Source organism: Rhinatrema bivittatum, chromosome 4 (assembly GCF_901001135.1).
Source record: "Rhinatrema bivittatum chromosome 4, aRhiBiv1.1, whole genome shotgun sequence".
Taxonomy (NCBI): domain Eukaryota; kingdom Metazoa; phylum Chordata; class Amphibia; order Gymnophiona; family Rhinatrematidae; genus Rhinatrema; species Rhinatrema bivittatum.
Window position 1 is genome coordinate 15,565,974 of NC_042618.1, and position 24,853 is coordinate 15,590,826.

The 24,853-nt window shown below is 47.7% G+C and overlaps 1 protein-coding gene across 2 annotated transcripts in view; it reads left to right on the forward strand.

Annotated features, from left to right (window-relative positions):
- The window catches only part of ZC3H14 (zinc finger CCCH-type containing 14), a 206,103-nt gene that overhangs the window by 129,760 nt on the left and 51,490 nt on the right, over positions 1 to 24,853 (forward strand). The window contains exons 10-13 of one of the 2 annotated variants that reach the window (XM_029597753.1): positions 1,498 to 1,572; positions 1,939 to 2,065; positions 2,338 to 2,564; positions 8,090 to 8,207. In XM_029597753.1, coding sequence (XP_029453613.1) covers positions 1,498 to 1,572; positions 1,939 to 2,065; positions 2,338 to 2,564; positions 8,090 to 8,207 — 547 coding nt within the window. The remainder of the gene's footprint in view (positions 1 to 1,497; positions 1,573 to 1,938; positions 2,066 to 2,337; positions 2,565 to 8,089; positions 8,208 to 24,853) is intronic. The other variant, XM_029597754.1, reaches the window with a different exon arrangement.

The following is a 24,853-nucleotide window of genomic DNA, read 5'->3' on the forward strand; positions in this document are numbered from 1 at the left end:
CCAACCTTGCGTATGTGCGCATGTGGAGAATCTTTGAATCTTGGTGCGTGGACCGGGCGATTGTTCCTACTCAGTCTTCGATGTTGGATATTTTAGGTTTCTTACAATCCAGACTCGCCAAGGGCTTATCGTGTAGTTCCCTGAGGGTTCAGGTGGCAGCTCTTGGTTGTTTGCGTGGTTCCATTCAAGGCGTGGCATTGGCTGCTCACCCCGATGTGGCTCGTTTCCTAAAGGGGGCAAAGCATTTACGTCCTCCGATCAGGCACCCTTGTCCTTCTTGGGATCTGAACTTGGTTCTCTCAGCTCTGTGTACGGCACCCTTTGAGCCATTGACAACGGCTATAATAAAGGATCTCACGTTAAAGGTGATTTTCCTTATCACTATCACATCTGCTCGTAGGGTATCGGAGCTCCAGGTTCTATCCTGTAGGGAGCCGTTTCTGAGAATTTCGGATTCTGGTGTGTCCTTGCGGACGGTTCCTTCCTTTCTTCCGAAGATGGTGTCTGCTTTTCTCGAGAATCAGTCGGTGGAGCTTCCGTCATTTCCCGTTTTGGACCGGTCAGACCCTATGTCTAAAGACTTATGGAAGCTGGATGTTCGGGTGTTGTTGCGTTATCTGGAAGTTACTAACGCGTTTCGTGTGACGGACCATCTTTTTGTGTTGTGGGCTGGTCCGAAACGAGGAAATATGGCATCTAAAGCTACGCTTTTGCGCTGGTTGAAAGAGGCTATAGGCTCGGCATATTTGCTGTGTGGTAAGCCTGTACTGTTTGGTCTTTGGGCTCATTCTACCCATTCGCAGGCAGCTTCTTGGGCGGAGTCTCACCGCAGGAGATTTGCAGGGCGGCGATTTGGAAGTCTTTGCGCACCTTTGCCAGACACTACAGACTGGATGTTCAGGCACCGGGTGAAGGAGGTTTTGGCGAAGCAGTGTTTAGAGCGGGCCTCTCCAGATCCCATCCCAGTTAAGAAAGCTCTGGTACATCCCAGGAGTCTGGATTGATCCAGGTACGTACAGGGAAAGGAAAATTAGTTTCTTACCTGATAATTTTTGTTCCTGTAGTACCACGGATCAGTCCAGAGTCCCGCCCGGGGAACGCATGGAAGTAAGGGAGAGTCCGCTCAGTTATTGATTGATTTGTTTTCAGATCTGCAAAAATTGGATTGACCGTCCTCAAGTGGTTCTACAGGTTCAATTCCTAGGAGGGTTAAGTGAGCCGTTTATTTCTTTTTCTTGTTGAAGGGTTATTGTACATAGTTATGGTGGTTTTATGAGAGCCATTCTGCTTTGACATTGAGTAATATTGCCGGACTGTAGGTGGCACCATTCTATATAAGGCGGAGTTTTGTTTTGAAAACTTCTCTGTCTTCTGTCTCCATCTGCTGGGGGGGGGGGGGCAAAACCCAGAAGTCTGGACTGATCCGTGGTACTACAGGAACGAAAATTATCAAGTAAGAAACTAATTTTCCTTTTTGTTTGGTTCCCCCCCTCTCAGGAAAGCAGCAAAGGCGAGATCTGCTTTCTCGACTCCAGTTTGATCCAGTCGAGAGCATATTACTACCAAGCCAAGGTGTGTGCTGGCATTTTCCTTCCTGGTTTGCCATGTGCTAGTGTTTTGGTCATTTTGTCAAGCTGATGGACAGTGACAGTAGCTTGTATGGTGTGCCTGAATACTGATGGCCCTGTATACCTACAAAATTTTGACTGCTCAGGAGATATTTCTTTTGCTTAGGTTCTTTCTCTTTTCCTAGTTGCAATGTTATTTTGCTTAAACACTACCCCTCCTCCTTACCCATTTCATTTACGGTATAAGTATGGACCTGTACAGTGGATTATCTTGGGCTTTTTTGTAATGGTTATTTGATAACTGAGTGTGTGGTTGCATTTTTTGTAAAGTGGTTGTGCTTTCTAACAAAATCTCATCTCCATGACATAGAGTCCATCAGACATTCTGACAGCCGATCATTTATCCTGAAGAAACCCAAACTGTCTGAAGAAATAGTACCCCAGAACCAGGCAGTGCAAGGAATAACAACCCTTTCTGGACGCCTCATACAGAACAGGTAAACTAACTTCTGAAATGGCTGCTGTGCGCCTAAACCCAGAAAAACTGTAACAGTAAGAATTCTGTAGTTACTTGTCCAGTAAGATTTTGGGTATTGGTGCATGGGGAGATAGAACATATTGACTAACTGCAATTTAGTGTAAAGGCCTATGACTAATCTGGGAGGGGTAATCCAGTTAAGCCCCACTGGAGGCTTCATTTCTGACTCTAGACTGTACAGTGCAAGTGGCATGCAGCGACCAACATGTTCTATTTATCTTTGTGTAATAGGGAGCTTCTGCCATCAGAGAAGCCCCCAAGCCCCAAGTTCATAGTTACGCTGGATGGCGTACCCAGCCCACCAGGGTATGCCTCTGAGCAGGAGGAAGAAGAGGCGATGAATTTCACCGAGGAAGGAGAGACTTTACACAGACAGAACACAGTGTCGAACAAAAGCCTGAAGAAAATTCACACACAGCAACTTCAGATTATAACCAGGGAACTGGACACATCCAATGGTAATGTTTGTGTAGAACCCTAGAAACAGCACAAATGATTCTGCTTTATGTAAGCTGCTTTGGCCACCAGTCTGACAGAGCCCTTCAGGGTAAGCTGAAGCTGCAGCTCCAGATTAACTCCTGAACCACACTTGTCACTGCAAATAGAATCTCCTGTAAGAAGCCTGTATTTGTCAAACAGGAGCCACTGTAGATAGGAGTTTTCTTCACCAAAGAGCTTATCCTAGGTTTGACTATAGAAAAAGGGAGTTCCCTGTACGTACCTGGATCAGTCCAGCCAGCTGGGTTTTGCCTCCCTTCCTGCAGATGGAGACAGAGAAAAACTTCGAGAGAGCCTTCTCTTTTTTTTTTTTAATCATTTTTATTGAGGTTTTACAATATTACAAGCTTGTAGGTAATATGAGTAAACAATATTCAGCATCAGACGGGATAAGTATTATATCCAATTGTAAGGTCCTCCGGTGAAAACAGACACCTTTGGAGCCTATCCTAAGCATCAGTTACGTACTTTAACAATGATCTATAACAAAACCATAACGAGAACAATGATGACATTGTAATAAACTCCCCCTTTCACTTTCTCCATCCCCCCATCCCCCCACCTCCCCCCAAACATTATCCTCCCAAAGTTTTGCTATTATCTTTGTGTAAAGAAATACTCTACAGGTAGTTATAACATTGAGAAGTTGAATTGAGAAGTTGAAGTGATAGGGCATACATTATTGACAGCATGTTGTTGCACCAGGTAGAAATATGCAACATTACGTCTCATATGAAGGAGAGATCTGGAGATCAAAGAGAAAATAAAAGAAAAAGTACAAGAAAAATGTCAGAGATTAGTGTCCGGTGATTGTCCATGGTTATGTCTGGTGAATTGTTAGACCCTAGATAAATATGTTAATGTTAAGTCCTAGGGGTCTGTTTCCAACAGAGACCAAACCAGGCCACAAGAACCTGGCAACTACCCAAACACTAAGAAGATCCCATGCAACTGATGCAATTAATAGCAGTGGCTATTCCCTAAGTAAACTTGCTTAATAGCTGTTAATGGACTTCTCCTCCAAGAATTTATCTAAACCTTTTTTGAACCCACGTGGATTTGATGGCGACGCACACAAATGCCAAGGTGGCACGCTTTTTCAGTCGCAAAAGAGATGGCACGGAGGGAGTCGATGCTTTAGTAGTCCCTTGGCCACACGATGTCCTCCTTTCCCCCCGTGGCCGCTGGTGGGAAAAATTCTTTGGAGGATAGAACTTCACCCGGCCAGGTGATTCTCGTGGCCATGGACGCTTTGGTTTGCGGACCTTGTGAATCTGGCCTTGGAGGGCCCTCTCTCCGACTTGGTCATATTCCGAATCTCCTTCGACAGGGACCTATATTTTTCAATCAGGTGGATCGCTTTTGTCTTGCGGCCTGGCTTTTGAGAGGTGGTAATTGAGGAAGAAAGGTTATCAGGAGATGGTTATTTCCACCCTGTTGCAAGCCCAGAAAACCTCCACGTCCCTGGCTTATGTACGTGTATGGAAGGTCTTTGAGGCCTGGTGCCAGCCTTAAGGGATGGATCCTCATAGAGCTTCGATGTCTCTAGTTCTCTCCTTTCTGCAGAGTGGCTTAGACAAAGGGTTGTCTTATAATTTGCTGAAGGCTCAGATCTCTGCCCTAGGATGTTTGCGGAGCCACACTCTGAGTGCTCTTCTGGTGACTCATCCGAATGTGGTGAATTTTCTCCGGGGCGTGAAGATTGTGTGCTCCCCGGCTTGCAGGCTATGCCCCTCCTGGAGTCTGAACCTGGTTCTCCGGGGTTTGTGCCAGGGCCCCCTTTGAGCCACTCAGGAAGGCTACTTTAAAGAATCTCATGTTGAAGGTGGTGTTTTTGGTGGCCATTTGTTCAGCCAGGAGGGTCTCAGAGCTCCAGGCCTTGTCCTGTAGAGAGCCTTTTCTCCGCATCTCGGATTCAGGAGTATCACTGCGTACTGTCCCATCTTTTTTGCTGAAAGTGGTTTCTGCCTTTCACGTGAATCAATCGATGGAGCATCCGTCTGCGGAGCTGACAGGTCCACATGCAAGACAACTTAGACAGCTAGATGTCAGACGTGCTTTGTTGCTCTATCTTGAGGCTACCAAAAGGTTCCGTTTGTCGGATCACCTTTTCATTCTATGGCATGGTGCGAAGATAGGACAGTCAGCATCTAAAGCGACTATTGCTCGTTGGTTAAAGAAGTCCATAGCGTCTGCTTATATCGGGTCTGTTCGACCAGTCCTGGAGGGCTTGAAGGCTCATTCTACCCGAGCGTATGTGGCTTCATGGGCAGAGTGTCAGTTCGTTTCCTGCAGGAAATCTGCAGAGCGGCTGCCTGGAGGTCTTTACACACCTTTGCCAGACACTACAGATTGGATGTCCAGGATTTGGACCCCGCCAGTTTCGGGGCCAGTGTTATCCGAGCGGGGCACTTGCAGTCCCACCCTAACTAGGAGAGCTTGGGTAGATCCCAGCTGTCTGGACTGATCTGGGTACGTACAGGGAAAGGAAAATTGGTCTTTACCTGCTAATTTTTGTTCCTATAGTACCACGGATCAGTCCAGATGCCCACCCATTTGGGGGGGGGGGTTTCCAGGTTGTGGGTGGAAAGCCCGCTCACTCTGTACTGTCGTTTTGACTCGTGCCTTTTTCTGAAGAAATGTATAGGTTTTTTTTTCTAAGACTCTTTTCCTGTTGTCAAAGTTTTATTCTTCATCCTCTGCTTGTTGGGGTGGATGGAGTTAGGTTAAAAATGGTTATTCTTTAAAATATTTCTGCTTGGGTATGAACAAATACTGAGGAGCAGCAGGTGGCACACCAGGTTAAGAGAGGGCTCTCTCGAAGTTTTTCTCTGTCTCCATCTGCTGGAAGGGAGGCAAAAGCTAGCTGTCTGGACTGATCTGTGGTTCTACAGGAACGAAAATTAGCAGGTAAGGACCAATTTTCCTATTAACAGGTCTATACTGTAAAGTGCGGTTGGAGATTCTTCGTCTGCAACTCGCTGTGGGCGCATAATTGGGATGCGTAAAGCGATCCTGCGATACAGTCTCCAGTTTCACTCGTCCTTAGCGCTTCTTGAAACCAACGCATAACCCTTTCCGCACCCAGCATGTATATCATACGTAAATGAACAAATTAGCTATTTAGTGAAGGAATTAGCTATTCCCTCCCGATACTGTGACGCGAGCTCCGATTATCTCCTTTGTAACCCGCTATTTTGCCGCGTCCTTAGCCTGTTGGTTTACCGCCTACCCTCTACCTGGTGTTAGTCCTGCACCATGGACGACCTCCATATATACTAACCTGCTTTCAAACTGCATTCAGCCCTTCTTTTTGCATGAACGATGCTGCACGGAACTCCGATTGCATTAGTTATTTGCTTTAAAAAATTATTTCAACTCGCATGTTCCGTATGGGAGCTGACAGCGGCTTACAAAAAAAATTACAGTTCTCATAAAATGCTAAAGTTGTTTTATATATATATATATATATATATATATATATATATATATATATATATATATATATAGTGACAAGGTGTGTATGTATGTATGTATATATATATATATATATATATATATATATACACACACCTTGTCACTTTCCGAATCCCCCATCTCTACACGGGCGGGCGTGCGGTCATCGAGGCGGTGGCGGGCGGGTGGGCGCCCGTTCATCCAGGCGGCGGGAGCTGGCGGGCGGGTGGGCGCCCATTCATCCAGGTGGCGGCGGGAGCCAACGGGCGGGTGGGCGCCCGTTCATGAGGGAGCCGGCGGGCGGGCGCACGTTTATCCGGGAGCCGGCGGGCTAGTGGGCGTGCATTCATCCAGGCGGCGGCGAAAGCGGCCTCCGGCAGCCCCCGCCGGCAGTGAATGAATGCGTGCCTGTGCGACCCGTGCGATTTCGGCGCTCAAGGCGACGTCAAGCGTCGTGACGTCACATCTTGAGCGCCGAAATCGAACGGGTAGCACAGGCACGCATTCATTCACTGCTGGCGGGGACTGCCGGAGGCCGCTTTCGCCGCCGGCTCCATCCGCCTGCATGAATGCACGCCCGCCGGCTCCCGGATAAACGCGCGCCCACCCTCCCGGCACCGCCTGGATCGAACGCGCGCCCGCCCGCCGACTCCCGCCGCCGCCGCCTGGATGAATGCACGCCCACCCACCCGCCGGCTCCCGGATAAACGCGCGCCCACCCTCCCGCCGCCGCCTGGATCGAACGCGCGCTGGCCCGCCCGCCGGCTCCCGCCGCCGCCTGGATGAACGGCCCACGGACTCCTCCCCCCCCTCATCCTCCTCCTCTTCCTCTCTCCCTCCCTCCCTCTGCGACCCAAGAAGTTAGCGAGAGCCGATCGATCCGGGGTTAGTTCAGAATCTGTCCCTTACCAGAGGGAACCAAGGACCTGACACGAGCTGGAATCGTAGCCAGCCTCGTCTCCTGCAAAATAGTGGGAGGAAAAGGGCGCCGAGCAGCGCCACTGTGCAAGAGGGCACAGCTGTGGACGTCTAGCAGGTGCGAGCTTCAAGGGGGCAAGCGGAGGGGGGGGGGTGCCAAACATAACCTCCCCCTGAAGAAGCCAGCGCTTGTGCGCAGCCAGGTCGTTGTGTTGGCAAACAGCTACCGCCTGCCAATTTGGCTTTCTCTCTTCGGTTGGGGGGGGGGGGGGCGTGCATGTGTCAGTGGGGGAAGGGCTGCATGAGTCTCTATTTCTGTACTCGGGAGGGGGGGGGGGAGGCATAGTTGGAGAAGGGGCTGTTTGGATTTGCAGCCTGGCTGCTGAGTGTGTGTGTGGTGTGTGAGTGTGTGTAACCCTTGCTCCCGCCGCCGCCTGGATGAATGGGCGCCCACCCGCCCGCCGGCTCCTGCCGCCGCCTGATCAGTAAGTTTACTTTTTTTTTTTACACTTTATTCCCTTTTGTTTTAATTTTCGCCCTGTGCCTTGCTACGGGAGGGGGGGAACAATTCACTTCCTGGTACCTGTCATTTCAAATGTCACTTGAAATGACATTTGAAATGACAGGTACCAGTGCACCCCGGGATACTGTATAGGCGCTGAATATACCGCCTATACAGCAAAAGGGGTTTCGCTTCATGGACGCGCGTTGAACACGGGTTGGACGCGGCTTGCATTTGCAAGCAATTTGAATAGAGTATCGAGCGGTATGTGAAGAGAACTGTGCGTGCGGGGAACGAGGATGCGCCCGGCACTGCCGCACTCTTTCTACCGCGGCCTTATAGAATCGACCTGTAAGTGACTCGCTGAAGTATTCACAAGGAATAGCAAAGTTAGAGTATATAGAATTCCAGAAAATATTATGGGGTTTTGCACTATGTATGTAGACAGGGGGTGTCGTGATCTGCAACTAAATACTGTGTCCTTGTCAGCTCAAATATTTTGTGGCATGAAGACTCACCTGGTAAATTTACCTGGGCTTATTTATGCTGGAAATACTCCAAGATATTCAGGATGCAGTAAAGGTGTCCTTTCACTGTTTTTATCCCCAGTGGAGATGACGGATGAAAGTGTCGCCGTGAAACAGAAACTGCCAGAGCGTTGCAGGTACTGGCCAGCGTGTAAACATGGAGACGAGTGTATGTACCATCATCCTACCGCAGTTTGCAAGTGAGTGCCGCCGACATCTATGTTGGAAAGGGCACCTTCTGAAGCTTTATTCCTCAAGAAAGCCTTAGAAAGCATTCATATGTAGTAAAGCAGTACTAGTCCCAGTCCTTAAAACAGGCTAATTTTAAAACAAGCGTGTGTTCACCCATACAAGTGCGTATTGAATTTTAAATCATGCATGCACTTCTGCATCTATGATTTAAAATATGCCTACCACCCGTTAAGTATGCTTCTAATTTTAAGAGGTTACTCAGATAAATCTACTTTGCATGTCTGTTCTATGTAAGACAACTTTGTCACTGTTTTTTTATGGTTGCAATGTAAACGGGAGTGATAATTAACTCTGTTCTTTGAACTTCGGTATAGAAAAGAAAAGTTATAAATATCTGCCATAGGACTTTGCCAGCTTTTATGCGCGTATGTAAACGGATTTTAAAATATGCTCGCACAAGGAACATTCACAGTTTTTGCAGTTAGTCCACAGTTTGCCCAGTCATTCCTGAGGTCATCTAGACTGCTCTGGTTCTTCATCCTGCGCGCCTCCCAGTTGACCCAGACCCCTCACCCTATTGTGCAAGCCCAAAAATGCAAAATCTACACTCGCTCCTCATTAGGAGCAGCAGAAAAATGTATGTGGCTAACAAGTTGCTGCACACTGCGGCCTCCAGTATTAAAATACGGGGTTACAGGTGTAACAGTTGGCCTCCACCCCCAAACTCCCATGCCCCGCCCATTTTCCATTCTCTTATTTTTTGCTTGTGCACATGCATATATGCTCAAAAAAGCTGGCATGTGTTATGCTTAGAGGGTAACTTTAAAACAAATGCGCGCATGTGCAGATATGTGGTTTTGTGCACACACATGTATTTTATATGGTCTGCTCACTTGCGCACATAATTTATCAAATTCGCCTAGCTCTACCGACTAACACATTTGCGTATCTAAAAGATATGACATGTAATGTTGTTTTAAACATAGCTGGATAAGTACTGTGTTAACACTTATCTGCTTTTCTTTCTTAGTTGGATAAGTAGTGTTTTTTCACACTTATCCAAGTGGCAGCAAGGTCACCACTTACCCTAAGAAGTCAAAATTTATTCGGATAAGTGGCGCAGATCAGCTGTACTTGCGTATTTGTACTCCTAATTTGAAACATTTAGATAAAATTTAACTCGCATAGTGTTCTTAGCAAATGTCGGCTTTTATAAGTGCGCGAGAAGGAAATTAGCAGTTTTACCTATGAGTCACCAGTTTGCCCAGTCTGTCTGCACCCTGTGAAGGACCCTCCTGGCTCTTCAGCCTGAACTTACTCCTCACCACTCGTTTTTTCACTTTCAAGATGTTTATGATCACTTACACCTGATATTGAGCAGAAGTAAATCTATGCACTTTGTGGCACTTTGGCAGGTTTTAAAATAGCAACTTGCATGCATATATGTTGGCCCCTCCCTGGCGTGCCCCTGACCTGCCATAAGTCTGCCCCTTTTTCTGTGCGCAAATTTACTCACGGTCCCTGTGTTACACGTGTATGTTGCAGTTCCCTATACGTACCAGATCAGTTCAGACTCCTGGGTTTTGCCTCCCCTCCAGCAGATTGAGACAGAGAAAGTTACACTGACACTTAACATGAGATGCTACCTGCAGTATTTTCTCTGTCTCCAGCAGATGGTGGAGGTGCAAAGCCTGCAATCTGAGTTTTCAAAAAAGAAAAAAAAATGAATTGGACTTGAATTCAACAGTGCTTGCCTCCCAGAGGGTTGATAGGTCCTGTTGAGGCCATCCCCCCTGGTTTATGAGGTGGACAAGCAGGGGGTCAGAGACCCTTTTGTAGCTCACTCTGTTATTGCCGGACAAGGCTAAAAACTGAGGGTCTCTGTTCACTCAACCTGAGGGATGGACTGAGCCTGCAACCATTCTTTCAGCGAAGTGCTTACTTTATTACTTGTTAAAGTTTTTGTTCCAAAAAAAAAAAAAGGGAGAATAGAAAGAAATCTCAACAAGAGAGCAGACAGGAGTTGCTGTGGGACGGCACGTTTTTACTCTGGTTCTGCTGCTTTCTCGATTGAGTGGCTCAGTTATTTTCTCCCCATTCCTCCAGCAGCTTTTTGCTCTTGCTGCAAGGCACCAGTTTTCATGCCGCGTGGTTCGGCCTGTGAGGCTTGTAGGGACATGTGCGAGCGCGTCTCTCATGCGATGGCAAATGTTCTCGGTGTCTCTTCGGTGGGGAGGGCACTTTGGGGAGCATGGCAGCAGATAAGTTGGCCAGCACCGTGAGCCTGGGAGACTCTTGCTGGTGCGACAGCCCACCAATGATCCCTTCCTGCTAAGCACATGAACGGCAGCCATTTTATCTAAATTCAGGGCTGCCGTGAAGGCCACAGAAAGGAATGGGGATTTCCCTCCTCCTTTATCTCCAATGGTGAGGACCTTCGGGGGAGAGCCAGGCATCGAGGGGCCCCCTTTAGGAAGTGAGGAGGGCCCTGAGGAGGACTTGGATGACTCTTATACTTTCTCCTCAGATTTTGTTCTTTTGCTGCACAAAACTTATAAGGCCAGGAAGAGCACGTGATGCAGATCTGAAAAAGGGGCTTCCATTAGGCCGGCAAAGAGATCCAGGCCCTCCAGGGATGCGGGGGCCTGAGGGTCAGGCGACTCCTAAGGGTCCCCGCATCCCACTGCGGACAGCTCCTCCGAAGCTTCAAAAGTGTAAGATAGGCAACTGCAGGACCCTCCGGGATCAGATCCGGGTTTGATGGATCAGAACTCAGATCAGGCGTTATCAAAGAGCCTGACCGTCGATGGCGATGATCCTGAAGTGGTACGTTTGTTTCAAAAGGAGGAGCTGGGTCCTCCGATACCCACAGTTCTGGAAGAATTGGGCATAGAGGTCCCGCGAGACGAATCCGAATTAGGAGCAGTGGGCCCGGTCACCTTTGGCTTCCGGGGTCCAGCGAGTTCTTTTCCATTTCACAAGTTAGTCAGTGCCTTGCTGTTTAGGGAGTGGGATACTCCCAAAAGAGGCCTAAAGGTCAGCAGGACAATGGATAAGTTGTATCCTTTGCCAGAGGATAGGCTTGAGCTTCTGAAGGTCCCGAAGGTGGATGCATCTGTTTCGGCGGTTACTTAGAAGACCACCAGTGATTGTCAGTGTCAGTTGTCAGTGATACAGCTCTGAAGGACCTTCAGGATAGGAAGCTGGAGGTGCACCTCAAGAAAAGTTGTTCGAGCTGCTATATGTAGCAGTTTTATGTTAAGGTCAGGCTTTCGCTGGGTGCAGCAGTTACAGGCCGACAGATCTTTGTCTGAATCTGATACTCAGCAGGCAGAGCGGCTGGAAGCCATGTTGGCGTATAGTGCTGATGCCTTATATGAAATCCTCAGGACCTCCTCCAAGACTATGATGTCAGCGATTTTGGCCTGAAGACTTCCCTTGTTGAGGAATTGATTGGCCAACGTTTCATTCAAGTTTCAGTTGGGAGCTTTGCTTTTTAAAGGGAAACTACTCTTTGGTAAAGACTTGGAGGAAATGATCAAGTTTTTCGGTGAGAATAAGGTCCATAAATTGCCTGAAGATAAACAGAAAGGGAAAAGTTCCTTTCCTCCTCGTTCCTGCTTCAGAGGGAGTCGGCGATTTCAGATGCCTAAAGCATCGGGAAGTACTCAGAGGCAGATCTCAAGCAGACAACTGTCCTACAACCAGTCCTTTCGGGGGCATAGATCCAGCAGAGATGGCTCTTCCCGAGGTGGAGCCAAATTTACCCAATGATGCCAGGCTGGTCTACTCCTCTGTTCCAGTGATAGGTGGCCCGGCTGGCTCTGTTCTACGAGGAGTGAACCAAAATCATGTTGGACCAGTGGGTCTTAAGCATGATAAAACAAGATTATGCTTTAGAATTAGCTCGGCCGCTAAGAGATCGGTTCATGGTCTCCCGTGCACCTATGAAGAAAAGAAGCTGGCAGTGTGAGAAACCATTAGTCGCCTGCGCAGGCTGGGAGCCATTGTTCCTGTCCCCCTGGAGGAGCAGGAGACAGGCCGCTATTCCATTTATTTCATAATTCCAAAGAAGGATGATGCGTTCCGTCCAATCCTCGATTTAAAAAAGGTGAATGTGGTTCTGAAACTTCCTCGGTTCTGAATGGAAACCCTGCATTCGGATTGCCTCAGTGCACAAGGGGGAGTACCTAGCATCCCTGGATTTAACTGAAGCATACTTGCACATAGGGATCTGGCCTGATCATCAGAGATACCTGAGATTCATGATTCTGGGAGAACATTTTCAATTTTGCACTCTGCCCTTCAGTCTGGCGATGGCGCTCTCGACCTTTATCAAGGTAATGGTTGTGGTGGCTGTAACTCTCTGGAGGGACGGGGTCCTGGTCCAACCCTAATTTGACGATTGGCTGATTTGGACGAAATTGGAAACCTTTTTGCGGAAGGCAGTGGACTTAGTCCTCTGGTGCCTGAGATCCTTGGTGTGGATAGTCAATCCATCCAAGAGTCATCTTGTCCCTTTCCAGATTTTGGAATTCCTGGGGTGAGTTTCGATACATGGGTTGGGGAAGGTGTTCCTCCCCGAAGAGCATATTTCCAAGTTGCAAGCTCAAGTTCTCAGATTGTTGAAGAAGCAGGTACCCAAGGTCTGGGATTACTTGAAAGTTCTTGGGTCTGTGGCTTCCACCTTGGAGTTGGTTCAATGGGTGTTTGCTCATATGAGGCCTCTACAGTTGGCTTTACTATCCAGCTGGGACCTGTTGTCGTAGCAATTTCAGCTACCTCTCCCTCTTATGGATTTTGCTCGATTCAGTCTTACCTGGTGGCTCCTTGTGGACAAGTTAAGTTGAGGTGTGGACTTAGACATTCCAGTCTGGATGATCATCATCACAGAGGCCAGTCTCTCTGGGTGGGGAGTGGTGTATCAGAACCAGTCTGTGCAAGGGTGTGGTCCATCTATTGTCTAGAGATGAGAGCCGAGCGCTAGGCCCTGCAAGTGTTTCTACCTCTGGTGAGGGGAAGGCCAGTGAGGGTCTTGTCGGACAACAGTGGCTTACATCAACTGACAGAGGGGTACCAAGAGTCGCACAATGGCTCAGGAAGCCCGTGTTTGATCGATTGGGCGGATCAGCATCTTGAGTAATTGGCAGCCTCCTACACAGTGGGCATGCTGTGCGTGGATTTAATGGCGACCTTTCGCAGTGGCAAAGCCCTGTGTTTTTTCAGCTGTTGAAGAGAAAGAAGAGCAGACGGGATAGATGCCTTGGTTCTGCCTTGGACGACGGACGTCCTTCTGTATGTGTTTCCTCCTTGGCCTTTATTCTGCAAATTCTTGCGACGCATAGAGATTCATCCTGGCGACATGATTCGTGTCACACCAGAGTGGCCGATGTGTCTGTGGTTTGCAGACTTAGTCAACCTAGCAGTGGACAGACTATTACAGCTAGCTCATCTGCCGAACCTTCTGTGCCAAGTTCCCATTTGTTTAGATCAGGCAGATCGCTTTTATCTAGTGACTTGGCTTTTGAGAGGCAGTGTTTGAGAGAGAAAGGTTATTCAGAAGGGGTCATTGCTAACCTCTTGCAGTCTAGGAAGACTTCCACGTCCCTGGCCTATGTGAGAGTATGGAGTGTTTGAGGCCTGATGTTCCAGGCAGAGAGTGAATTCTATGAGAGCCTCAGTGGTGCATATATTGGCCTTTCTGCAGGAGGGTTTGGTCAAAGATTTATCCTTTAATTCCCTCATAGTTCAGGTGGCGGCTTTGGGTTGTCTTTGAGGTAAGGTTCAAAGAGTATTGCTGGTGGCTCATCCGGATGCTGTGTGTTTTTTTTCAGGGGGCGAAACATTTGCGTCCCCTGGTTCGGAAGCCTTGCCCTTGCTGGAGTCTTATCGTGGTCCTCAAGAGCATGTGTGCGCCTCCGTTCGAACCTCTGAGATGAGCGACTATGAAGAATCTCATTTTGAAATTGGTTTTCCTGGTGGCAATCTGTTTGGCTCGCCAACTCGCCAAGCTTCAGGCCTTATCACATAGGGAGCCTTTTTTGAGGATTTTGGATGAGGGAGTGTCCTTGAGAACGGTTCCGTCCTTTGTACCCAAGGTGGTGTTGACATTCCACTTAAATCAGTCAGAGGAGCTCCCATCCTTCCTAAATTTGAATCCTACGGCACCTCAAACTAAAGAGTTACTGTGGTTAGATGTAAAGTATGCTTTGTTGCAGTACCTGGAAGTCACGAACAGCTTCTGCTTGTCAGATCATCTCTTTGTGCTCTGGAGTGGTGCCAAAAAGGGTCATAAGGCATCAAGAGCCTCAGTTGCACGGTGGTTGAAAGAGGCTATTAGCTCTGCATATATCTGTCAAGATCGCCCTGTTCCAGAAGGGCTACGGGGTACATTGTACCCATTCTCAGGCAGCCCCCTGGGCCGAGTGTCAGCAAGTTTCGCCGCAGGAGATATGTAGAGCTGCTACTTTTTAAAAATACCTTTTACTCATGCATATGCTATTTTACATGCACACATGGTCTTTTTTGCATGTGCAACTTTTTAAAATCTACTTCTAAGGATCAGAAATAAGTTGAGCTGTTTGCTCTGTACTTATATATTTTTTGTGTCCATGTTGGAAACCTTGGAGAGCACCTTTCGGTCGATTCTGTATCTGAAACAGATCAACAGGGATCTCAGCGTGTTTTATTTCAGAATGGAGATGATGAAGTTTATTGTAGTAGTGGTGTGTGGCAAGGGGAATTGTTAACATCTTTGGATCTGATGACAGCATATCTACATATACCTATAAAGGAGGAGCATCAGAAATATCTTTGATTTGCAGTGTTGGGAAGTCACTTCTAGTTTTGGGTTGGCCATTGATGGTGATGATAGTGTGGGGCTTGAGCTAGATGGAATTTTGGTTCATCTCTATCTGACTGATTGGTTGGTTCAGGCAAAGTTGGTTCAGGAAGACAAGGCAGCCATAGCCAGATTAGCAGTTATAGGAATTGGGTTGTCAATTTCACCATGAACAAGTTGTTGCCTTTCCAGTCCTTGGAGTATCTGGAGGCAAGATTTGACATAAGGGAAAATTTTGTGTAGCTGATGAAGGAAAGGTTGTTGAAGTTAGTCAGGTGAAAGCTCTTTTGAAACTCCAGAGACTCACATCCTAGAATTTATCTGCAGGTTTTGGGGTCCATGGTGGCAGCATTGGACCTGGTTCCTTGGAGAGAAGGCAATGTAACCTTTGCAGAAGTTCTTCTTGTCAAAATGGTCTCCTCATCCTCAGAATTATGTCTGGAGGATTTCTTTGTTGGACCAAGTAGTAAGGGCTTGGCTTGGTGGCTGGTGACCAAGAATCTAGAAGTGAGAGTGGAACTCTGTGCTCCCTCTTAAGTGATGATGACAATTGAAACCAGTCTTTCTGGTTGGGGAGCTCACTGTCTGGGTCAAGTAATGCAGGGCATTTGGTTTCTGGAGGAAAACGAATGATCTATCAATCGCTTGGAAACAAGGGTAATAGAATTTGCACTTCTGTAGTTTGCTCCTCTTCCTCGAGGTCAGGCAGCCAGAATTCTATTGGACAGTGCTTTGGCATATGTCAACCACCAAGGGGGGAGGACTTGAAGTCCAGAGGTGGTGGCAGAGGCAGGATAAGTGTTAGATTTGGCAAAGAAGCATGTAAAAGTTATTTTAGTGGCTTGTATAGTGGGAATAGAAAATGTGTAGGCAGATTTTCTCATTAGGAACACTATAGATCAGCGGTTCTCAACCTATGGGTCGCGACCCCGGCGGGGGTCGAACGCCCAAAACACAGGGGTCGCCTTGTGTTGCGCGCTCCCGGTCTCTCCCGCTGCCGTTGCCGCCGGGCTGTCAGCACGTTCAAGCCCAGCGGGAACGGCAGCGGCGCTAGAAGAAGCTGTGCACCCATGGCTGGGCCTTTTCTTCTTCCTGCGCCTGCCCCCCCCCTCCCGTGACCCGGAACAGGAAGTGAATCGCGGTGCGCGGGAAGGAGAGAGAGCTGCGCCGCGCGAAAAAGCAGCAGCGGCTGCAGCATCGGTCCTCGAGCAATAGAAGCAGCCGGTAATGGAGAAAGGAGACAGCAGCATGAGCCTCCCGCGGCCGATGGGATTCTTCTTTCTTGGCCAGCAGAGGCTGCTGCAGCTCCCATTTGTGCTCGGGGGGGGGGGGAAGGAAGTGAGTGAGAGAAAGAGAGAGAAGCAGCCAGCCAGCCTGTGTGATTGACTGGTCAGAGAGCTGATGTGTGTGTGTATGTGAGAGACAATGAAAGTGATTGCTCAGGGAGATGACTGATGTGTATGTGAGAGTGTGAGACATTAGTCAGGGAGGTGACTGATGTGTGTGTGTGAGAGAGAGAAAAAGCATGGAAGTGAGAAGTCTGGGTATGTGAGAAAGCATGGGTGTAAGAAGCCTGGTGTTGTGGGGGTGAAAGAAAGCATGGGAGTGAGAAACCTTGGTGAGTGTGCATGCATGAGAGAGACTGCTTGGTAAGGTGATGGTGCGTGTGAGAGAAAAAGACTGGTGTGTGTGTGTGAATATGAGAGAATGTGATTCAGGGAATGAGAAGCCTGTGCACGTGGAGAGAACAAGCATGGGAGTGAGAGACTGGTGAGTGAGTGAGTGTGTGTGAGAGAGAGAGAGACAGAGAAAGTGATTATGAGAGTGAGAAGCCCATATATGTAAGTAGAACACAGGAGTGGGAAGCCTGTGTGTGTGTGTGTGTATGGCATGAGAGAAACTGTTCAGGAAGGTGACTGGTGTGTGTGTGTGTGTGTGTGTGAGAAAGTGATTATGAGAGTGAGAAGCCCGTATATGTAAGTAGAACACGGGAGTGGGAAGCCTGTGTGTGTGTGTGTGTATGGCATGAGAGAAACTGTTCAGGAAGGTGACTGGTGTGTGTGTGCCAAAGACTGTTTGGGAGATGATTGGTGTGTGAGAGACAGAAACTGGTCATGGGGGCATGACTGGTATGGTGTGTGTGTGTGAGAGACATGGGCACTAAGGAAGAGGACCATAAGTATAGAGCTTAGCTTCTACTGCTGCTTCTGGTGAGTGCCACGGCCTGCAGGGAAGGGGAGTAGGAGAGCTGCTGGAGGGGGTAAGTAAAGGTGGCTTTTTAAGTTTATTTTTCTTGACTGCCATTTTAATTGTGTGATGTCTGCTTTTTTGAAATATTTTATTGGTGTTTGGAGAATGTTTAATAGTTTTTATGAGTTTTTAATTGTTGGATGTTCATAGCTGTTTTGAAACATTTATTCTGCTTATTAGTATAGTTTTACAATTATTTCTGTGTGGGGATATATAGCTGCTTGCTAGTTCTGTTTCCTAATAAGAGGTGTATTGGTTTTTAGGACCTGATTTAATATTTGTAGTGTTGCCTTTTCATAGATAGGGTTGCTCCTGTTTGAGTGTATTCCATAATACAGGTGTAACTGTGTGCGGATTAGTTTATGTGCATTACTACAGATCCTGGGAGTATGTTAGGTCGGTTCTGTGTCTGTTACCGAGATGAGATATTTTGCTAGCATGTAAGCGTTTGTATCGGTCTTATTTGTTGTGTTTTCTCAAGAGGACATGCATTGGTGGTAAACTGCTGTCTTTTCATAAGTAGGGCTATTGAGCCTGGAAGTAGAAGGAGTTTGAGTTGCTGTTACTGAGATGTCACTAGAACCAGAATATCTTTTTTGTAGGGTGAGTTGTATGGGGAATGTCATAATTCTGCTTTACATCCATTATTGTGGGTCAGGGGGGTTCCTGTGGATACAAACTGTACTTTTACATCTAGCCCCGTGACGATCATGGGTCAGTGTGCCATGCATGTGAGAACCTATGGTGAGTTGAGTTACATTCACATTATAAATGTCATAATTAAATGATAAGTGTGCACTAAAATCCAACCCCATCCATAACCCCGCCCCCATATGACCAAAGCCCCGCCCTCACCCCACCCTCACGGGGCGAGGGCGGGGCGAGGGGTCACCGCAACATGAGGAACTGTATTGCGGGGTCACGGCATTAGAAAGGTTGAGAACCACTGCTATAGATCCAGGGAAGTGGTCCCTGTCAGAAGAAGCTTTTTCTCAGATAGTAGCAAGATATGGAAGCCTTTGATGGCCTCCAGTAAGAACACCAAGGGGAAGGAGTTTTGTAGCTGAGAGAGAGAGAGAGTGGATCATGTGGTGCTTGAGGGGCGGGCTCTTGTCACACCCAGATGTATCCCAGTTTCTTAAGGGAGTGAAACTACTCCTGGGGGAATTCTGCGCAAAAAAATTGAAAATTCTGCACATTTATTTTTCAAAATATGTTTTGCAAATTATTCTGCATTTCAGTGCAATGAGTGTCCCTGGCAACTTGGCTCATCTGCCAGCAGTGTCAATTGCTGCTGCTGGCAGATGAGCCAAGCTGGCAGGGACTGCTGCAGTTGCTGCTAACCTCTCTACCTGAGTATCCCTGCTCACTGTCTCTCTTACTTGATATCAGACATATGCTTTCTCTCACATGCCATCTGTCACACACATGTTCTGTCTCCCCACATACAACTCTCTCTCACACACAAACCCCCCTTCTTTCTCTCTTTCCCCCTTTCCCCTTCTCTCTTTCTCTGTCCCCCTTCCCCTCTGTTCCCCTCCCTTCTCTCTCTCCCTCTTTTCCTCCTTGCTTTCTTACCTCAAGCTGCCGGTGCCATGCTGCGATGCCCCCACTCTCTGAACTCCACCTGACTTCCCCTCTCGTCTCTCTCCCTCTTCTCCTCCTCTCTTTTTCCCCCTCTTCTCCTTCCCCCTTCTTTATCTCTTTCCCCTTCTCTCTTTCTCCCTTCCCCCTCCCCCCTGTTCCCCTTCCTTCTCTCTCTCCCTCTTCTCCTCCTCTCTCTTTCTCCTTCTTTCTCTTTCTCTTTCCCCCTTCCTCTTTCCCCCTCCCCTCTGTTCCCCTCCCTTCTCTCTCTCCCTCTTCTCCTCCTTGCTGCTTGCTCCTCGAGCCACCGGTGCCGTGCTGCGATGCAATGCCCCCACTCTCCGTGTGCCACCTGATGTTGCTGTCCCGGATTGGCCGCTGTCCGTGCGCGGCATGCTTCCGGTTTTTTTTTTAATCCTTTTCTGGCACGGCAGGAAATGGCGAGGGCAGCGAGGGAGGAAATCTGCGTGGCGGCGATGAAATCTGCACGAACTGCGATGAGGGAAGAAATCTGCGAGGTGAGGGAGGAAATCTGCGCGAAGGAGGAATTCTGCGCAAATTCTGCATTCCGCAGTAGCGCAGAATTCCCCCAGGAGTAATATTTGCCCCCCAGTAAGAGAGTTAGTTCCTTCATGAACCTACATTTGTTTTTTTGAGATTCCTGAACAGTTAGCCATTTGAATCTATGAAAGAAGCTTCAGTAATCTACCCTGGACAATGTTATTGGAAGATGGCGAAAAATATGGATTTACCAATAGACATCTCGTCATTAAGGCTGTATTTCGGGTGGCAATCTGTTCCACCAGGCAGATTTTGGAGATATAGCTCTTGTCTTGCAGGGAACCTATTTTGAATATACTAGACAAAGCAATACTATTTGCACAGTTCCTTCCTTTCTTCCCAAGGTGGTATCACCCCTTCACCTTAATCAAGTGGTGTGACTTCTGCCTTCCAGAGGTATTCTTATTGGGAAGAGTATAATCTGTTACAAGTGTGGCCAGCCTTTCACGCACCAATTGCCAAGAAATCAGGATGAATAATACCAAAGAGCCTCATGTTTTCAAAAGATGAAGGGTTGTGGGGGTAGAAGCCCGTCCTTCTAACAGTATCTCTGTCCCCACACCAATCTCTTTCTCAAACCCTGTCCCCACTTGTCTCTGACCAGCATCTTCTTTCTCTCCCCTTATGGTCTGCCCAATATCTGTCTTGTCTCCATCACTCTCCCTCAGTCAGCTCCAGTATAACATTCCCCAATCCTCACAAGAATAATGGTGGGCCCCGCCCCCATCCCCTCTTTCTCTCTCCAGTGCCCTGTCTGGCTCTCTTGCATACACCCTTCAACCTTACCCCTTTTGGCTCTTACACACCCACCACCTTGCCCCCAAACTTCACTCCTTTTCAAGTCACTCTCCCCGGAAGTATTCATCCCTTCCTGTACATGTCTTTCTCAAATCCTTTCCCCTCTAATCACCATCCCTGGCTCTCTTACCCCTTCACCCCATCACACCTCTAACTTCCATTTTTCCCCCTGTCCCATCACCACTTCTGGCTCTGTTATCCCCCTCTAGCTCGCTCTCACTCTCCCATCTTCACTACCTATGATTGTTACCCATCCTCACTCTCCCTCCCTTTTCACCCGCTCTGGCTTTCTCATACACATTCATCACCACCTCTGCCCCACCCTGATGCCATTCTGTTTTTTCGCCCTCCTTCCAGTCACAGCTGACTTTCTTGCTCACATACCCCATCCCTGGCTCTCTCATGCCACCTTCACGCCTCCCACATGGCTTTCAATCAACACCCATTCTTGGTCTTCCCTCTCTCTCAATTTCCCCCAACCAAGCCCTAGTTCCTTTACACCTACTGCAGAACATGTGGTAGGATGGACCTTGGGGAGAGGAATAGGGCGCTGGGTAGTTCAACTTCATTGCTGTCTTCAGGAAGTTGGGGAAGGAAGCAATATTTAAGCTTCCAAGTTCTTTACTCCTTGTTGAATGTAACTTTGCCTTATTCTCCTCTATTGTTTGATTATTTTTAGTTGGCGCTTCAGTTATACCCTTGTTAAATGTAAACCGATCCGATATGGTCATTACTATGAAGGTCGGTATAAAAAAGTGTTAAATAAATAAATAAAATAAATATTTACCCCCCCCCCCCTCCCTCTTCCCCACAGCATTAGCTCCTCCTTGTGCTGCTTTCCCCAACTCTTCCAACATTCAACACGTTTCATGTCACTGCTCTCAGAAGCATCCACCCCTTTCTGCACCACTTCTTTTTAAGTAGTCACTTGATGATTGCTCCTCCAAGTATTCATTAACTACATTCACCCTCTTCTCCCCTCACCCCCTTTTAGCATTCACTGCCTTTCCCTTGCCACAGATTGTTCTGGCTTAACTAGAGGTTTGGGTGACTCTCTCCTCCCCTCTGCTGTCAGATGAATCCCCATGTCATGGGAGCATATTGAGCTGCTGGACCCGGAGCACTGTACAATTCAGCTCTTCCTCTCTAGACAGCAGACCAGAGAAGAATCCTCTACAGCAGGCAGCAAGTGGGGTGGTGGTTTGGATAGGATGGAGAGGGCTGGAGCAGAGAACTGACTGGCTCTTCTGTGCAGTCCTGTCAATCCAACTTCACCCCCTCCACTGTTGCTGATTGCAGATGGTCGGGGAGGGGGGGAGGGAAGAAGAAGCAGGGTAAGTGGTAGAGCGGGGATGAGCAGAGAAAGCCCTTTGATCTCTGCTTCAGACCTTCCCTTTGGTCTCGGCAGCAACCACAGGAGGGAGAGGGAAGGCTGGAACAGAATGGTTCTTCTCTGCTATGTTCTATTGTGTGTGCTCCAGTGCCTGTCCTCTGATCTGCTACTCAGTTGCCAGAGGTCAAAAGCCACGTTTTGCACGTGAAAGAAGCACAGGTTTTCCACCCCTGATCTATTACATTACCATATATATTTGAAGGTGACTGATTTCAGGAAATTGAATCATCTTTGTTTTCTTTAGTGGTTCCAGAAGAGGAAAAGCTTCTTTGAAAGCTTCAATAGCTCATTGGATTAAGGAGGATATTTATGCAGCATACATAGATAAGGGGTTAGTGTCACCTAAAAATGTGCATGGTCACTCTACATGGGTGGAACTTCATTTAATTTGGCTGACAGAGATTTGCAGGATAGCAACATGATCATTCTTACATTACTTTTCGAAGCTCTATCACCTGACCATCTGGGCTAGGGAAAAGACTGCTTTTGGCTCGGCAGTTCTGAGAGTGAATTTGACAGTGGCCTACTCAGTTGAGGGATGGCTTGGGTACATGCCTTGCATCTAAACTGGTCTAGCTGGATGAAAAGAAAGGAGAAATTTATTCTTTCCTAATAATTTCCTTTCCATGAGTCCAATCAGACCAGTCCAGGACCCTTCATAACTGCCAAGATCTTATTCCTTCTGATTCAGTAAGCAAAATAGATATAATCAACTCAGGGTGGAAATTGATATCATGGAATATGTTTGATTAAATCTGATTTTCTTAGTCCTTTTCAGGTAGGAGACCGGTATGTTTGTTCTGTTGCTCCTGGAAGCCCTTTCATTATAGGGGTACAGGGGTTGTTAGTTTATCTTGGCTTGTTACGCAGAATATTGGCAGGCTGAAGTCTGCACAGGATCCTGTAAGGAGTGATATCAGCAAACCTGTTCTTTGAATCCATCTTCTGGCTGGAAAACATAACTGAAGCATCTGAATTGGTCTGGCTGGACTCAAGAAAAGGAAATTATCAGGTTAGAATAAATTTCTCCTCTGTGTCTCCTAGAAGTAAGAGGTAGTCTATCTGGCTAATAATTGTTAATGAACCTGTCCTCCAGAAACTTGTCCAAATCTTTTTTTTTTTTTTTTTGTTTTAACTCTGCTCTATTGCTACCAATAGTCTTGACCACGTTCTCTGGCAACAAATTCTACAGCTTAGTTATGCGTTGATTGAAAAAATACTTTCTTAAATTTGTTTTAAATCATCTGCTACTTAATAGTGATGTGCATTCATTGCTCCATTTGTTTCATTCATTGCGGCGGTACACTCATACCTCGCAGTTCCCTGTATGTACCAGGATCAGTCCAGACTGTGGGTTGTTCCCCTCTTCCAGCAGATGGAGTCAGAGCAAAAAGGCGGTCCCTCATAACTGGTGCTCCCTCTGTAAACCTTCAGTATTTCTCTGACTCCAGCAGATGGCAGTTGCACCTTCTGTTCCCCAGTTCATTGAGTGGATAATTTACATAATTTCTTTATTCTTTGTTTTCCTCTAATTCTTTCCTTGGATGGATCATAGTTATAAAATTAAAAAAAAAAAAAAAAAGCCTCAGTGTTCCGCTTCGCTGGAGACTTGCAGGCAGAACTTTGTTTTCAGTGACAGCTCTGTCTTGTACATTCCGTCTTATGTTATTCTGTTGTTTTTGGGGTAAGTGTTTGTTTATTTCTTACAGCCAGTATTTCAGCTGCCTTAGGGGTGAATGATGTTGGTCCAACCTCTCCCCCCACGACCTCCTGTTGCCCTGAGATGCCGTTCCTTCCTCGGGGCAGCCTAACAGTTGCAGAGACGCGCCATTCCTCTGACTGACAAAAAAAAAAAAAAAAGATTTCAACGGGAGAGCGGGTCGTTTCTGACAGGTAGCAGCGCTGAATTTCTTCTTCCTGTGAGGAGCTGGGTGCAGGGGGAGGGGTGGTTCAGTCCCTTCCCCGTGGAGACCCCTGAGAAGCTTCATACCTCAGGTCTCTCGTCAGAGAAGTAAAATTCCGCTGTCACTTTAAGACCCCTGAGAAGTCTCATGCCTCAGGTATCTTGTCAGAGAAGTAAAATCCCTCTGTCACTTTAACATCCCTGAGAAGTCTCAATCCTCTAGTCTCTTGTCAGAGAAGTAAAATCCCTCTGTCACTTTAGGCTGTCTGGAGGGAAAAAGAGGAAAGGTTTTTACTTTTTATTAATCAGTACCCTGTACGAGGACCGGCAGCTTACGGAGGAAGGAGCAGAGAACAGTTTTCTCTCTCTCCCGCTCGCAGCAGCCAGGCACAGAAGGACTTTACTGTTCCCACGGCAACTCCTCACCCCCCCCCTCCTGATGCCTCGATTGCCATTTTGTATCCACATGTGGAGAGCCAGCCTGCTGCACCTGTTTCTTTGCCAGACGGGGGAAGGGAATTCTCATTTTACTACTGATGTTGTACTTTTATTACACCTAATTTAAGCCCTGTGCAACCTGCTGACCTAGAACCTGCCTCTCCTCCCAATGCGGCCCCTCCTCCGGGGGGGGGGGGGGGGGCCTTAAAGAGACAGCAGGCCTTTTCTTCTAAGTTTGTGATTTTAATGCACAAAGCTTTTTTTTAGAAGCGGAGGCTGAATGGCAGGAGGAGGGACTTATAACAGCAAAGGGCCCCAGGCCATCAGGGTTGTTGGATCCCTCTAGGGGACAGTTAGGATGGACAGCTGTTAATTCCTCGGGGTCTTTAGCTCCTAATCTGCCAGACCCTGGGTTTCAGGACCTTCTCCTTGGGGATGCAGACGGGGACATTGATGGGTCCACCCCAGACGAGTTGGACCAGATCATTAAATCGCTTGGAGAGAATAAGGTGCATAAATTGCCAGAAGATCGTCACTATGCGGACCCAGTTCGGAGGCCAATGGCGTTGTCATCAGACTAGACCGGTGCCTCACAGGACTCCCTCTTCGAGGTTGCAGTCCAGGTCTCATTCCTTTTGAGGCCGAAGACCGGCTCGGAACTTCTCTACGCACGGAGCTTCTGCTACATCTACCCAATGAAACGTTGCCGGCCCACCCGTCGGTTCCCAGGATAGGAGGACATCTTTCCCTCTTCTACGAGGAGTAGATTAAAATCACCTCAGACCAGTGGGTCTTGAATATTCTACAGCATGGTTACGCTTCAGAATTTGCTCGACTTCTCAGAGACAGGTTTGTCTTCTCTCCGTGCGGTCTCATCAAACAGTGC